This window comes from Moschus berezovskii, chromosome 6 (assembly GCF_049115385.1).
Source record: "Moschus berezovskii isolate FMDL1 chromosome 6, NW_MosBer_1.0, whole genome shotgun sequence".
Lineage (NCBI taxonomy): Eukaryota > Metazoa > Chordata > Mammalia > Artiodactyla > Moschidae > Moschus > Moschus berezovskii.
The window spans coordinates 69,870,670-69,886,086 of record NC_142465.1 but is presented as its reverse complement, the minus strand read 5'-3'; the positions used below and the strand labels follow the sequence as shown (position 1 = coordinate 69,886,086).

General features: G+C 38.4%; 1 protein-coding gene across 1 annotated transcript in view; it reads right to left on the bottom strand.

Moving 5' to 3' along the window:
* The window catches only part of UTP20 (UTP20 small subunit processome component), an 88,369-nt gene that overhangs the window by 51,636 nt on the left and 21,316 nt on the right, over positions 1-15,417 (bottom strand). The window contains exons 17-25 of the mRNA XM_055396828.2: positions 14,755-14,817; positions 13,819-13,977; positions 12,265-12,341; positions 11,412-11,491; positions 10,806-11,049; positions 5,671-5,856; positions 2,610-2,700; positions 1,461-1,546; positions 624-749 (exon numbers count right to left, since the gene is read on the bottom strand). Coding sequence (XP_055252803.2) covers positions 624-749; positions 1,461-1,546; positions 2,610-2,700; positions 5,671-5,856; positions 10,806-11,049; positions 11,412-11,491; positions 12,265-12,341; positions 13,819-13,977; positions 14,755-14,817 — 1,112 coding nt within the window. The remainder of the gene's footprint in view (positions 1-623; positions 750-1,460; positions 1,547-2,609; positions 2,701-5,670; positions 5,857-10,805; positions 11,050-11,411; positions 11,492-12,264; positions 12,342-13,818; positions 13,978-14,754; positions 14,818-15,417) is intronic.

Genomic DNA, 15,417 nt, shown 5'->3' with positions numbered 1-15,417 from the left:
AAGAGGCCATGCTGGATGATTAAGTATTGTGAAGAAAGATTGTGGTGTGGGCTCTGAGAGGTTTGGTAAATGAAAGAGATGTTAGAGAAGCAGGTCTAGGCTAGGTCATACCAGGCCCTTAAAGGAGAAGTAAGGACTCCATTTGTTGTTCTCAGTAAAATGGGACCTCAGAAGGTTTTTAAACAGGGACTAACAAGCTAACTGATGACTGCTGTTTACAATTATTTTTTGACCCAGAAAAATCCAATGAAAACTATAAAAACTATAATAAAGTTTTATTCATGGATGGTTAGTTTTTATATCTCATAATTAGTTACCTATCAAACAGATGCATTATTTTTACTATTTCTCAATGGTTTAAACCAACCTTAGAGAAATACTGGATTTAATTTTAATAGCACTATTAAAATAACACAATGTCAAGATCTTTCCTCATATTAGGGACAAAACATTTAAAATAAGTCTCTGTAACAATTTGACTTTCCCCAAAGAACCAATTATAAAAATAAATAAAATTCAAGATGAAATATTCCATTATAATTGCTGAAAGAATCATAATACTATATTCACAGCTGTTTTTGTGATCAGTCTTAAAATACCAGTTTTGAAAGAGCATAAATTACCTCATCAGAACAGGAAACAGTTCTACTCGGTGGGCTGCTTTCACCACCGTATTATCTTCAGAAATGCTAAAATGCACTATCTCTTCCTTAAAGTTCCTGTCTTCAAGCAATCTTTGTAGGTTTTCCCTTTAAAAATAGAATTTAGCACAAATCATCATTTAATCAAAAATACTTTTTTAAAAAAAGAAAAGAACGACTTTCTTTCTTAAAAGAAAGTCTTCACACAAATACCTTCCAAAACGGCAAGTTTCAAATTTTAAAAGGTAAGAGGGATCATAGTGAAAGTGAAAGTGGCTCAATCGTGTCTGACTCTTTGCGACCTGATGGACTAAATGGTCCCTGGTATTCCCCAGGCCAGAATACTGGAGTGGGTAGCCTTTCTCTTCTCCAGGGGATCTTCCCAACAGGCAGGTTCTTTACCAGCCGAGCCACAAAGGAAGCCCAAGAGGGATCATAAGGAGTTAGTCAATAATTCAGCTGTTTAAAAAAGCATAATATGAAAGCTTTCTTCAGTTCCTGGAGCATAATTATGATGATTCCTTAAGTAATCACCAAGATTTTAATGCCATTATATAAGCAAGAAGAAATGACATAGCCTTCTCAACACATATTTTTCAATTAACATTCTCTCTCCTACCTTATTATCTACGAAGAAGCACTCTTAACAAACAAATATACTTCGAGTTTTCATTTCTTACCTGAAAATAGCAATATGATTACCTTAGAAAAAAGGGTAATTTCCTGGGGCCTTTAAAAAATTACTTTATAAGAGGCTCGCTGGTAAAAAGAGTAAAAATAGCCCCCTAAACAGCATTTCTTTAGCTTCAAATAACTTACCTGTAAGGGAGTATATGTGGATGTTTATATGTCATTATGCAATCCAGTGTTATTTTTTGTACCATCTGATCCTGATGTAGCAACAACTAGGAATGATATTTTATAAAATAAATTAATGAAGTCAGATATACATATGCCATCAGATAGTAATTTGCTTTGACTAATTTGCTAAATTAAAATTCTTAGAATCTAAATTTTTAGATGTGGGTTAAAGATGATTCATGACAATAGCTTTACATTGTCCTGGAGCTAACGGAAGGTGAATAGAATGTACGCAGAGAACAAAACAAAAACACAACTCTGACACCTGCATCCCACATGCCAGACTCTCAGGTCTGTCTTTTGGCCAAGGCCAATTCCCTACACGACTTTAGGTTTACACCAACTGGACTGGTCCTGTAATGAGGGAAAGCTCTTATACCATGAAGGTAACCACAGTCAGTAAGATGCCAGCAAAGACCCAGCTCTGAGGCCTCTCTGATCAGTCTAGATTTTTGCTTCCTGTAGACAACTGAGAGTTTTGACTTCTGATTCTATAAACAAATTATATCTGAATTATAGACAAAATAAGGATAAATTCTGCCAAAATAATGTTTCATTTAAAAAACCTCCAAGTGAAAAGAGAAAATCTTATTTCTCCAGATGGCTTAAATGACATCCCATGCTTACTCTGCTTCTGACATCAGTTTTTTTTTTCTTCTGGAATTCAAGCTCATATACTGTAACTGCAATGGGCTACTACTCCACCTACTTTCATTCAGTCTACGGGGTCCTGAAACGCTAGGGCTCCATAAGGCTAACTCGCCTAGCAGTGAAAAGTAGCAGCTCTCCTGGCACAAACCCCTATTCCCTTCTAAAACCTAATTCTCATGAGACAACCAACACTTTGCTACACCCACTGTTAACACAGTCAATCAATATTTAGTCACCCTCAATTTCTTTAAAATCCACTAAATCAGTACTGTCTAAAACTGCCTAAAACTATTCCTTAAGGTACAGACAGTATCTGTTAGCTAAAAATTTATATACTTAACATAGAGAAATCAGCTCTAGTTAACAATTACTGAAAACCTAGAAGTTATGTGGGTAAAGAAAATGGTAGAGAAAACTTCACAACTAACTACAGTGACAAGAATTAATTTTACTTACCTGAAGATATAGCTCGTATAATTTGGATTCCAGATATAAGGCTCGTGGATTTGAAAACTTAGAGAAAACTTGCAAATGAGCAATTAACTGCCTAAAATGCAAAAAACAAACAAACAAAAGATACAGAGAGAAAAACAGAAAAAAGAAAAAACAGACATTATTTTCTTAAGATGATAGTATCTATCAGTTTTCTCTGACAAGTACTCTAAACATCTCAAATATAGTTTCACTGTTAATTACACTAGGTTTCAATTACTTGAATCTAGGAAATCATTTTCCAGAAATTCCAAATCTCAGGCAGGCCTTTCCCTGAAATTTAGGCTCCCAACCTCAGGCAACAGAGGTCCAAGTTTGGATAACCATGGCTCTTGCTTACCAAGAAACAGAAAGACAGAACAATGTTCTGTGGTTGGAATTTAAATTTGAAGATGGGGTTGCCTTCAAATAAATGGGACCATCAAAACAGAATGAGCAGAGAGCTTCCACTGCATTTACATGTCCAACTTCCTAAGACTTAAGACTGTGAGACTCCAAAAACACTTGAGAAAACTGTTTTCTCTCTGTGTCAAATTTAAAAGAGGTATTAAAACTTAAAAAAGAAAAAAAACCCTGAATGAATAAATTAAGATCTGGAGAGATATTATTTGCCTATTTCAAGAACCTAAGCAGGGAGAAATGAAGAGAGGTGGAAACCAAGCCGCATGCGTGGTTCTGCCATTCTGAGCTGCTGACTTTGGGGAAAGTCACAGAATGTCTCAGCATCTCAATCCTCATCTCAACAAAGAACAAGACTTCCATTTTTTCTGCAGGACTGAATTAAAGAAAACAAGCTGTGGTACTTCAGTTCCTAAGAGCTTAGTGAACCACACATTTCTTTGTTCTTAGGCAAAAAAAAAAGCAAAACTGAAAGTCTTACTAGTTAATATAGAGAAAAACAGCTGGAAATTATGACCTCTTTAGATATTGTAGAAAAACAGGGCTAAGGGAAGCACTATTATTATATTTAGCCTAAATGCCTGTGATGACTAGTCTTATGTGTCAATCTAAGTTACCGTCCTAGTTATATTTTTGTACATGTGGTTAACATCCACAACCAGTGGACTTTAAATAAAGGAGATGACTCTTAATAGTGTGGGTGGGACTCATCGAGTCAAGTGAAAGCTAGAAGAACAAAAACTGATGTTTCTCAGAAAAGGAATTCTGCCATAAGGCTGTCACACAGAAATCCTACCCTATGAATTTCACATTTAAGACTACAACATCAAATCCTGCCCCAGTTTCCAACCTGCCCAACAAATTCTCTGGTAAGTCTGACTGATACAATGTCCCTGTAATTACTTATCACTAAGCCTTTGCAGTTTTACAAAACACAATTTTAAAATCTACTGAAACATACATTCCTTTCCTCAATATTTACTAAGTATTTTTTATGTGCCATGTAGCCTTCAAGAGACAAACAGAAGTTAATTTACAGGTTCTCATTAAATACCTACCAGTGAGGGGTATGTTCCATGGGTTAATAAAACTGGACTATGAATATACTGAGATGGCCCCTAGAAGAATGTGATTATCCATTTACTTACACTTTCAATGATGGTGAATGCTAGCAACATTCTAGGTTTGGCTACAGGGGGCAGGGAAATTAATCAAGACATGGAACTTGTCTTTAAAGAGCTTTAAATTTACATGGAAGATTTATTTTTAAAAATTAATATCCAAGGCAAGGAGCAGCATCTGACCAGAGGAGCTGTTATCAAAGTTTGAAGGTGGGTAGATAACTAGATTAACTTCCAGTTTAAAAGACAGGGAAGAGCTTCACTGAAGAGGCAGTGTGAGAACTGGGCCTTGAAGTTATGACTAGAATTTGCCCTTGGCAGCAATGAGGTTAAGGGCACTGCAAAAAGAATGCAATAGCAAAGGTCCAAGGATAAGAACAAAAGACGTATGAGTGCCTGAGTAGTTTATTCATTCACTCAGCAAACAAATATGAGGACAAACCTTTGGCCAGTTGTTATGCTGAAGCATATAAAGACAAACACAGCAACCTCTGTCTTAGGGGAAGTAGTAGGTGACAGAACACTCAGATACACTATTTCCATTAGCCAGCAAGTCCTTCTGTGCCTGGTAAACTTGTTTTTCAGCTTCAAAGGTGATCTCCTCTTTGTAAAAGTCTTCCCTTTGTGATAGAATTATTATTATTTTTTACTGTGCTCTTGTAACTTCTTTAAAAACATTTATTCTATTAAAATATTTCACCAGGCATTAGACTGCTTCCAGCTCTGCAGAGGCTAAAGACCGTTCATCTCTGTAGATCTGCACTTAGCAGAAGAACCTCAATACAGTTGCTGAATGCTGGGCTAATAGAAGACTCATGGGAAAGACTCAACAAGTGGGCAAGCGACACTGAGACGCAAAATGTTACAGTAACACAGCAGCACCAATCTGGTGAACCCCTGACAGCTCAGTTCAGACAGTCTTTAAGTAAGCTGAAAGCACAGTGCCTTCTTTTTCCTAAGATTTCTAACAATTTAGGTAAATGAATAATCTAGAGAGCAAGAAAGAGAATATAACAGCATGAAGAAGAGAAGAAAGCCAAAAGTAATCAAGACAGAAGTCAAAAGACAAAGTTGAGAGTGCTGACGCCCTTATTTATAAGAGAAAAGATGTTCCATTCTGTGTTCCCCTAGCACACAAACATAATGTCCCAGTGTTATAAAAGCGAACATCAAAGGTCAAGGCCATTTAACTGCTACAGGCCCCAGGGCTCTCATCTATAAAAAGGTGCTATGAGCAGATGATTCCAAAGTCCCTCAACTCTAACACACTACAGTTAAACAAGAAAAAATTAAAAACAAGCAAGCAAGCAAAGAAAAAAAACTCAGAACACTGGCAGTTTTCTTTAGGCTATAAAAGAAAATCCTGGGAAAATTCAGCAGTTTGGTAAAAAATTATCTGAGTAATTTCATCTCATTCCTGGCTATTTCACAGGCGGTCACATGAGGTCTCTTCCTGCCCCTCCCAGAGCCCTGGACCTGTAATCTTTCAGCAATGCTGAACCTACTTTGCCGCAGCTCTTCTCGTCTTTTTCTTCTGTGAGGGTTCCTCTTGGGGCCCCAGCTCTTCCTCCAACTCTTCGTCGTCTCTGGTGGCAGTTTCCTCTTCTACTTCCTCTGCCGCCAGCCCTCTGCCTTTTCTTCGCAGATCCTGGGTTGGCGCAACCTGCAGATCTGCTGGGTAATACTCATTGCTACAGTGGAAAGAGAGTGATGTGAGACAGATATCCTAAATGCTTGTGACAGATGTATGTCCCCAGTTCATAGACTCACACACAGAAGAAACGCCAGAGGCCCCTTAGTGGAGGTCTTCTACAACATTTAAATTCAGCCTCTCTTAAGGACCTTATTTGACAAGTCAATCACTAACTGCAGAAGACAGCCCGCTTCATTGTTACACTGTTGAGAATAACTGAAACGTCTGTTTTGGACTAAGCAACAATCAGCCTCCCTGTCTCTGGAACCACAACTCAGGGAGGAGTGCGTAGGGGTAGATTATATTACAGTATTTAGACCATGATGTATGTGTATCCCAGATACATTGTTTTGAGGATGTCCTTTCAAAAAGAGTGCCACAACAAATTCCAGTCCTCCAGGTATGGCTTGGTAAGACACGGGGGACTATCAATTCTGTTGCTTTTGAGGGACGTCACAATATGACACAGACTCAAATGGAATGTCCAGGCAATGCAAATCAGTAATGCTTCATGTTTTGGCTCCTCTAAGCTTGTGCAGTTGGTTCAGTTCAGTCAGTTCAGTTGCTCAGTCGTGTCCGACTCTTAGCGACCCCATGAACCACAGCACGCCAGGTCTCCCTGTCCATCACCAACTCCCGGAGTTCACTCAAACCCATGTCCATCGAGTCGGTGATGCCATCCAGCCATCTCATTCTCTGTCGTCCCCTTCTCCTCCTACCCCCAATCCCTCCCAGCATCAGAGTCTTTTCCAGTGAGTCAACTCTTTGCATGAGGTGGCCAAAGTATTGGAGTTTCAGCTTTAGCATCAGTCCTTCCAATGAACACCCAGGATTGATCTCCTCTAGAATGGACTGGTTGGATCTCCTTGCAGTCCAAGGGACTCTCAAGAGTCTTCTCCAGCACCACAGTTCAAAACCATCAATTCTTCGGCGATCAGCTTTCTTCACAGTCCAACTCTCACATCCATACATGGCCATGGGAAAAACCATAGCCTTGACTAGACGGACCTTGGTTGGCAAAGTAATGTCTCTGCTTTTTAATATGCTATCTAGGCTGGTCATAACTTTCCTTCCAAGGAGTAAGCGTCTTTTAATTTCATGGCTGCAATCAGCATCTGCAGTGATTTTGGAGCCCAAAAAAATAAAGTCTGACACGGTTTCCACTGTTTCCCCATCTATTTCCCATGAAGTGATGGGACCAGATGCCATGATCTTCGTTTTCTGAATGTTGAGCTTCAAGCCAACCTTTTCACTCTCTTCTTTCACTTTCATCAAGAGGTCTTTGAGTTCCTCTTCACTTTCTGCCATAAGGGTGGTGTCATCTGCATATCTAAGGTTATTGATATTTCTCCTGGCAATCTTGATTCCAGCTTGTGCTTCTTCCAGCCCAGCGTTCCTCATGATGTACTCTGCATATAAGTTAAATAACCAGGGTGACAATATACAACCTTGACGTACTCCTTTTCCTATTCGTGCAGTTGGTATTTACATGTGTTCTTATTGAATTCCATCTCTTAAATCTGGTCCACTGTTGTAGGTAACTAATACTACCTTGAAGGCTACTGTTCAGTGCATTACTTTTGTGTCACTTTGGTTCATTCATCTAACAATTATTACTAAGTTGTCTATTCTGTGATGACGCTGGGTTATAGATGTGAGGAAACTGATCAGACTGACTTTACAGTCCTCACTCAAAAATATACTGACACGTTTGAACATCCTACAAACACACCTTAAAGAAATATACTACAAGTTAATACACTACACTACACCTGGAGGGCTGAGACACTACCATGTTCAATGCTATATTCTTAGCTAGCAGGATCTTCCCCTTAATAAATTTAAAAAAAAATGAATTAATGAAATGAACAAAGTTGCTCTGTCCTTTACAAACTGTACCATCATTATTTAAAAACATCTGTATTATACTCTCAATGCTCAATTAACCAAATGACGTATTTTTAACCTTCACCTCCAAGCACAGCATGCTCACTCATTCATTTACTAAATAAGATAGTTCATACCAAGCACTTATAAGAGTGTCTAAGACACAGCAAGTAGTCATTAAATGTCACCTATTATTAAGACTGGAGAAGGAAATGGCAAATTGTTAGTCATTCATTCCTGCTGCTGGTTTGGGGCTTCTTAGAAAATGTTTACAAGGGATTCACAGTTAGTCCTAATATGAAAGTATATGAAACATTTAGAAGTGTAAATGTGTAACTCCCCAAAAGTAAAAGCCCATAATGTATTTCAAAGCCAGACTTAAAGGTGACTCTTGGGTTTTCCATTAGTTTGGATCATCTATCAAGATATTGGTTATAGGTAGTAAGTGCCAATTAATCTTAAACATTTTTTTAAAAATTGTATCTTTTTAGTCATTGTGTTTTTAAACCCAGAGACTCACTTCCTGTTACAGCCTTCTCTCTCCATCCCCACTCCCACAGTACCTAGTCCTAGAGGTAGATGTTTACATGAGGCTTAGCTAAAGCTGAAACTCCAATACTCTGGCCACCTCGTGAGACGAGTTGACTCACTGGAAAAGACTCTGATTGGGGGCAGGAGGAGAAGGGGACAACAGAGAATGAGATGGCTGGATGGCATCACCGACTCGATGGACATGAGTTTGAGTGAACTCCGGGAGTTGGTGATGGACAGGGAGGCCTGGTGTGCTGTGATTCATGGGGTCGCAGAGTTGGACATGACTGAGCGACTGAACTGAACTGAAATGAAGGAGTAATTTATTTCTTTACAGAAAACTTTTAAAAATCAACATGACAGGAACTTCATATCCTACTAACACTTTTAATACCAGCTTACATGGGTAGAGCTCCTTGAAATTCACAAAACAACTGATAAACATTACTTTACATGATCTTCAAAACAAGGAAAGGAAGCTAAATGTCACTGTTCTCATTCTAGAAATAAATTAAAGCCCAAAGAGTGAAAAAGAGAAAATCATTACACTACTACCACCATATCTATTGACCTGTGTGCATCTTTGCTCGTAACCTTTCTCAGAATGAATTATTCATGCAAACCTTTTTATTTATGCATGGGATCCTTTTTCCTCTTACCTATTCAAAGACAGGGCTCCAGCAATTTTATCCCCTCTGGCGTGACTAATTTCCCCTCCCTTCTGGATACTCACACGAGCATTACACACATAGAGACTGTTTAAGTTAAACAGCAGCACCACCAAAGGCCCTCTTTCCGTTCCCACACTTCCTTCCACCTACGTCTGCTTCCTTTCTACAAGAACTATCCATACTTGCTGTTTCCATTTTCTTCTCCATTTTCTCTTAAGGCCATTTTAATCATACTTTCATCCCTATCAGATTAACCAAAACAACTCTTGTTAAGGTCAATTCTAAAGCCAAAAGTCAATTCTTATTCTTCATCTAACTGATGTCTTAGAGATCTGATTCCACTGATCACTTTAAGGAATACTGATGGTCTTAGTTCCTCTATTACGCTTTGTGGACTCCTTTGCTGGTTCCTTAACCTCTGAATATTGCAGTTGGTCCTTGGAAATCTCTTCTCCCTACATTTACACCCCAGGTGTGACTTCACTCCCTATCTCACAATTTTAAAATCCATCCATATACTGATGAGTCTCAAATTTATTATCTTAAAACCAAACCTTTCCTTTGAACTTTAAACTCCACATTCAACTGTCTACTTGAAATCCCTACTTAGATGTCTGTTTAGTATCCCAAACTTAGTATGTCTTTAAAAAAAACAAAACAACTCTTGATCTTCAAACAAAACGGCAAACTTCTGCATTTCTTCCAATCTCAGTCAATGGTTAACTTTCTTCTTCCAGTTGCTCAGGCCCAAAAAAACCTTATAGATATCCTTAATTTCTCCCTTTTTTCCTTCCTGCATACCCCGCATCCTACATGTAATGTCAGCAAGTGCCTCAGGTTAATCTAGTTGCAATTCTTTAAAAACTTATCTTTTTAAATTGAAATCTGAAAAGTGTCCAGAATTCAACTACTTCTCACCATCTGCATTACTCCCACCATGGTCAAGTCACCGTCATTTCTTGCACAGAATTTGGCCATCTCCTCCCAACTCTCCTCCCCAGTCCCTCTGCTCTCACCACTTCTGTCCCACAGTCCATTCTCAAAACAGAAGCCAGAAAAATTCTCGAGAAAACTTTAGTTGTGTAATCCTCGTCTAACCTTCCCAAAGGCTTTCTATTCCACTGACAATAAAAACCAAAGTCTTTACTGTCACTTCAAAACCCCTACACAAATTTATTCTCCTGTTACACTTTTTGTTCCAACTACTTTCTTCCTGGATCACCCTGCTGTTCCTTGAAAAGGCTGGCAGGCTGTGACCTGTGGTCTGCCTAACCCAACCCTACACCATTTTCCCACGTAACAAAATGATAACAGAAAATTTACCTTTGATTGACTAGTACTGTTCTATATTCCACACCCCTTATCTTTAGCGTTTTAAAGCAATCTGGCTCTCACAGAGCATATCTACTCAAAGTAAAACAGTGCTCCAGAAAGTTCTTGTTATTCTTTGAGAGCACATTCCTCAGCATCATGAGAAACATTCAAGAGGTTCAAAACAGAGTGGCTGGGGTTGAGTTACCTGAAAGTACTTTTAAGCCCTAGGCAGGCAAAAAAACAACGAACAATAGGGCAAGAAATAACAAGGCCATTGTGCATTGATCTAAGTCAGTATGGCCTTTCTTACTTTGCAACCTGGAATTTTTATTAACACCATTTATGAGCTGGTTAGATTTTGATTCATGTTAGAACAAGTGAACAAAACTAGTTTATTTGTTATCCATAAAGCCAGTGCTTTAGAGATGTGCTAATGATTTGAAAAGATGACAGATGTAAGAATTCAGCCAATATGGGAATTTCACTTTGTACCTTCTCTTCCTCACACCCTACTAGGGACATATTCCTAGGAAAGAACACTTACTTGATAAATCTCAAGAAAAGTGGGGAAAGCTCCCTGGACCGTGGCTCTACCCTTTCCGGGAATTTTGCCAGAGCTCGCCAGAGCAAAAAACGAAAATTCGTGTGGTCCAGTCTTTCCTGAAGGTCAGTTTTCAATGTCAACTGCTTATTATAAAGAGCTCCAACGTTTCCCTCCTGAGTCTGCTCCCAATTTTCATCTCCAATAGACTTCTCCTCATCTCTTGTGTCATTTTGCAATTCTTTCTCTGAAAGAAAAAAGGTCATCATAACCATTAGAGAAATGTTACTAATAACATTTGCTCTATGTATGTCTTCCAGTGGGGGAATTTCCTTCTCTAGTAACACAAGCAAACAGTAAACCGTATCCAAAGGTTATTAAAGATAATATATTTCTCATTTCTGTTTCCCAATTTCATGTGTAATTAAGCAACAGAAATTAGGGAATTCCCTGGCTGTCTAGTGGTCAGGACTCTGCCCTTCCACTGCAGGTAGAACAGGTTCAACCCCTGGTTCAAGATCTTGAAGCCTCACAGCATGGCCAAAAAATAATTAAATAAACAATCATTCCCCCACTCCTCAGTTCTCTCTTTTAAATTCCTTTACATACCAGCAAGTGTAGCTGCTTTTTCTAGATGCTCATAGTAGACTTTCCAAAACTGCTTATTTTCCATTTCATGTGCATGAGAACTAAGAGGAAAGATCATAAAACAAATATGTGTTTCATTTGTTAGGTCTTATTTTGAGAGATTTCATAGGGGGAAAAAAAGTAAAAAAGGATATAATTAAAATATTAAGTTATCTCTGAATGTGGGTCATAAGCAACTTTTGTACTTCTTATTTTTGAAAATGCTTGTACTACTTAGAACTAATAGTTAGGGTTCTGAGAGGGCACACATAATATACTTTCAATCTGACAAAAAGTCAGAGTAGACCACCTGAACACAAAGGCCCACAAAAGAATAGATTTCTACAAATGAGGCACAACATATGCATTTTTCATGTGATTATGACAGTCCTTTTTAGAATTAAAGGGTTTTGGATACTAGATATTGAAGGTTTTAAGAAGTCCTTATTTTTAAAGTTTGGCTCAATGACTTTATATATATATATGTATATAAATAAAATTATGTATTATAATTTTTACTTTTATTGTTATAATTTTACTGTTACTATAAAAAAATTCAATAATACAAACATGCAACATAAAGTAAAAAGAGAAAGTTCCTCAAAGTGATTTCAAAGCACAGAGAAACATATAAAACACTTGACTGCCAAACACTTGCTATCAGACAGAAAAATTAATGTTTATCTTTTCTTTACCTTGTCCCACAATGTCTTTAAGGTAACTATAAATACTATACACATCCAGTCATTTAAATCACACCCTGGAGTATAATACTGGCTCCATCATTCTGCAGTAATGAAAGCACAACAGCTTCATCCATTTCACCCAAGCTTACCTTATGAGTTCAATAACGGGATCCCAGAGAGCACTGAAGTTTACATACAACATACCTAATAAATAACGAAGTGGCACCTGCAATCATAGAGAACTAGTTCAGATCAGCATCAAAATGCAAATATCCTGACTTAGGACAACCTGAGGTTTGGAAGGAAGCTTATGTTTTAAGAAAAAAACTTTCCTAGGTACCAATTCAGATTTCAGTTACAGTAATTTTCCTCCTCTCCCCAAAATGTCACTGGCTCTTCAACAGAAAAGAATCACTAAAGCAAACACAGTGTTCAAACTCACTCCAGATGTTTATGCAGGAAGAATGTATCTGAATAAACAGATCTGACTCATGATTAAACTCCCTAACAAACACTGCCATCACCTGACAAGACAAAACGCGAACAGTAATCAGGAAAGTACAGGTGCCTAAGAACCCAGCACAGTACTCTGAGTGGCAGCTGAGGCTTCATGAGCAGATATGTGAGTTCTTAAGACTATACATCAAGAGTTTAGTTCAGAAGATCTAAAGTCTTCTCAGTCCCTTTTGGAAAGACAACCACTGTCACCAGCATCCCCATGTGCTCAGGAAGCATCAGGCAACATAGTAGTTTCATTGTTATTTGGGGGTGGTGCTTATATCTACTTTAACAGCAGAACCCTTTTCCAAGTGAATAACATAGGACATACAAAACAAGTTAGGAACAGAACTGCTCTGACAGAAAGGGGAATGCCTCTACTTGGCCTTCTTCCCAAAGGGATCATGATATATCATCAAGATATATCATGGACCGAAAATGCCTCATAGAAAAGGTAGAGGGCTGATGTCCTGCTGCATTGAAAAACTCTGGAGGTGAGTTGCTATTCAGTCACTAAGTTGTGTCCGACTCTCTGCAACCCCATGAACTGCAGCACACCAGGCTTCCCTGTCCTTCACTATCTCCTGGAGTTTACTCAAACTCATTGAGTTGGTGATGCCATCCAACCAAGAGACTCTCAAGAGTCTTCTCCAGCACCACAATTTGAAAGCATCAATTCTTTGTGGCTGTTAACTTGACAATGCTCTTCCTGCTGCCACCTACTATTTACCCTCACACGTGTGTGTGCTTAGTCGCTCAGTCGTGTCCAACTCTTTGAGACCTCATGGACTGTAGCCTACCAGGCTCCTCTGTCCATGGGGATTCTCCAGGCAAGAATACTGGAGAGGGTTGCCATGCCCTCCTCTAGGGGATCTTCCCAACCCAGGGATCGAACCCAATGTCTCCCGCATTGCAGGCAGATTCTTTACCATCTGAGCCACCGGGGAAGCTCCCTTATTCTCACAAACTATACACATACTCAGGAGAAGTGAGGATAATAGAGTACTGTTACTATTGAAAAGGCTGCGGAGTCATTTAACTCAAAACACTGAACAGAGCTGGAAATTTATTTAAATTCTTTATAAAAAACTCTTGTTTTTAAAATTTCTCTCCACTTTTCTATTTGGTATACTTCCCTTTTATAAAAAAATGCTAGCTAGGCAGATCTTAAAGTATAAATTAAATAATAAAAAAAAGTGTTTTACCTCCTGTAACGGCCCATCAGGGACTGCAGACTGCACTACATCATGCCTGAGTTTTCTCAAATGAAGAAGCTTCTCTCTGTAATCATTCACAGTGGCTGGCACCAGTTCTGCCTGGCGCAGTATAGCAAAGACAGACTGACGCTCTGAGAGCCCATCATCCTGAACAACCACAGGAAACCAAGAGGAAGGTCAGGGTTGTTATTTTCCAAAAAGAGTATCAGATGTGCACAGAAGTCTAAAAGATAAACACTGGCATATATTAATGTTTTAAATTAAATAAGTAACACATTTTTGGAGTAAATGATTCTTTCTACTTCACACTACTTACTTTTTGGTCAGTAATTTATGTTTAAGGTCTAGCACAGACCTGAAAAGTAAAAAAATCTCTAGACTGACAACATTTGTCAAAATAAAGCAAATGTATGTATACTTTCACTGTACAATTCTACTTCTAAGTAGAAGTAATTTCTACTTCTGGAAGCAGTCATTTGCGTTACTGTACAGATGTCTGTATAAGGATGTATACAGCAGTATTATTGGAAATGATGAAAACTACCAATAACCCACCTAAGCATCTACCGAGAAAGAACTGGCTAAATACAACATTTTAAACTGAGGGGCACTATTCAAACTTCAAAAGAAATGAGGTAGGGCTAGAGGAACTGATATGGAAAACCCTGCATGACACTATTTGTTTAAATTATGTTTAAGTATGTACTAAATTATATACGTATGCATAAAAAGTCTAACAGTCACCAAGTAACTGGATTTTCAGTGATGGCCTTACTGAAGGGGTGGGAAAAAGAATTACAATTTTTTTTCTTCAAATTTTCTGATAGATATTTACATAGTATTTGAATTTTTTGCAAAATTATCATTTTAGGAAAAAATATATTACATTTTTTTAAAGTTATCCAAAATGAATAATTAAAATACCTCCATTAATTCTGGAAGCCGCACCTCAAAGTGGTTTAGGATCCTTATTGTCAAAAGTCGAATCTACAGAAATTAAAAGGCATGTTTCAAACTCCAAAGTTGAAACGTAAGAAGAAACTGACAGAGTCAATGACAGCTGAAGTTAAGTTTCACGGAATTATAAACGATATACCTACCACATGTCAGAGTAATACATGTTTATTCTATTTCTTATTTCATATTCTAACACCAACCAACGCCTTACTGAAATGGTCCATGGGACAATTAATGACCAGACTAGACTGAGAAGATAATGAAACCATAAAACCATGCTGTTTCTTTGAATTATGACACTATAAGCATCTCTATAAATAAGTGCAAAGATTCTAACTGAACTTCTAATTCCACTGCAATTAGTGGTCCTTCAGTTCAGTTCAGTCGCTCAGTCGTGTCCAACTCTTTGTGACCCCATGAATCACAGCACGCCAGGCCTCCCTGTCCATCACCAACTCCCGGAGTTCACTCAAACTCATGTCCATCGAGTCAGTGATGCCACCCAGCCACCTCATTCTCTGTCGTCCCCTTCTCCTCCCGCCCCCAATCCCTCCCAGCATCAGACTCTTTTCCAGTGAGTCAACTCTTCGCATGAGGTGGACCAAAGTATTGGAGTTTCAGCCTTAGCAT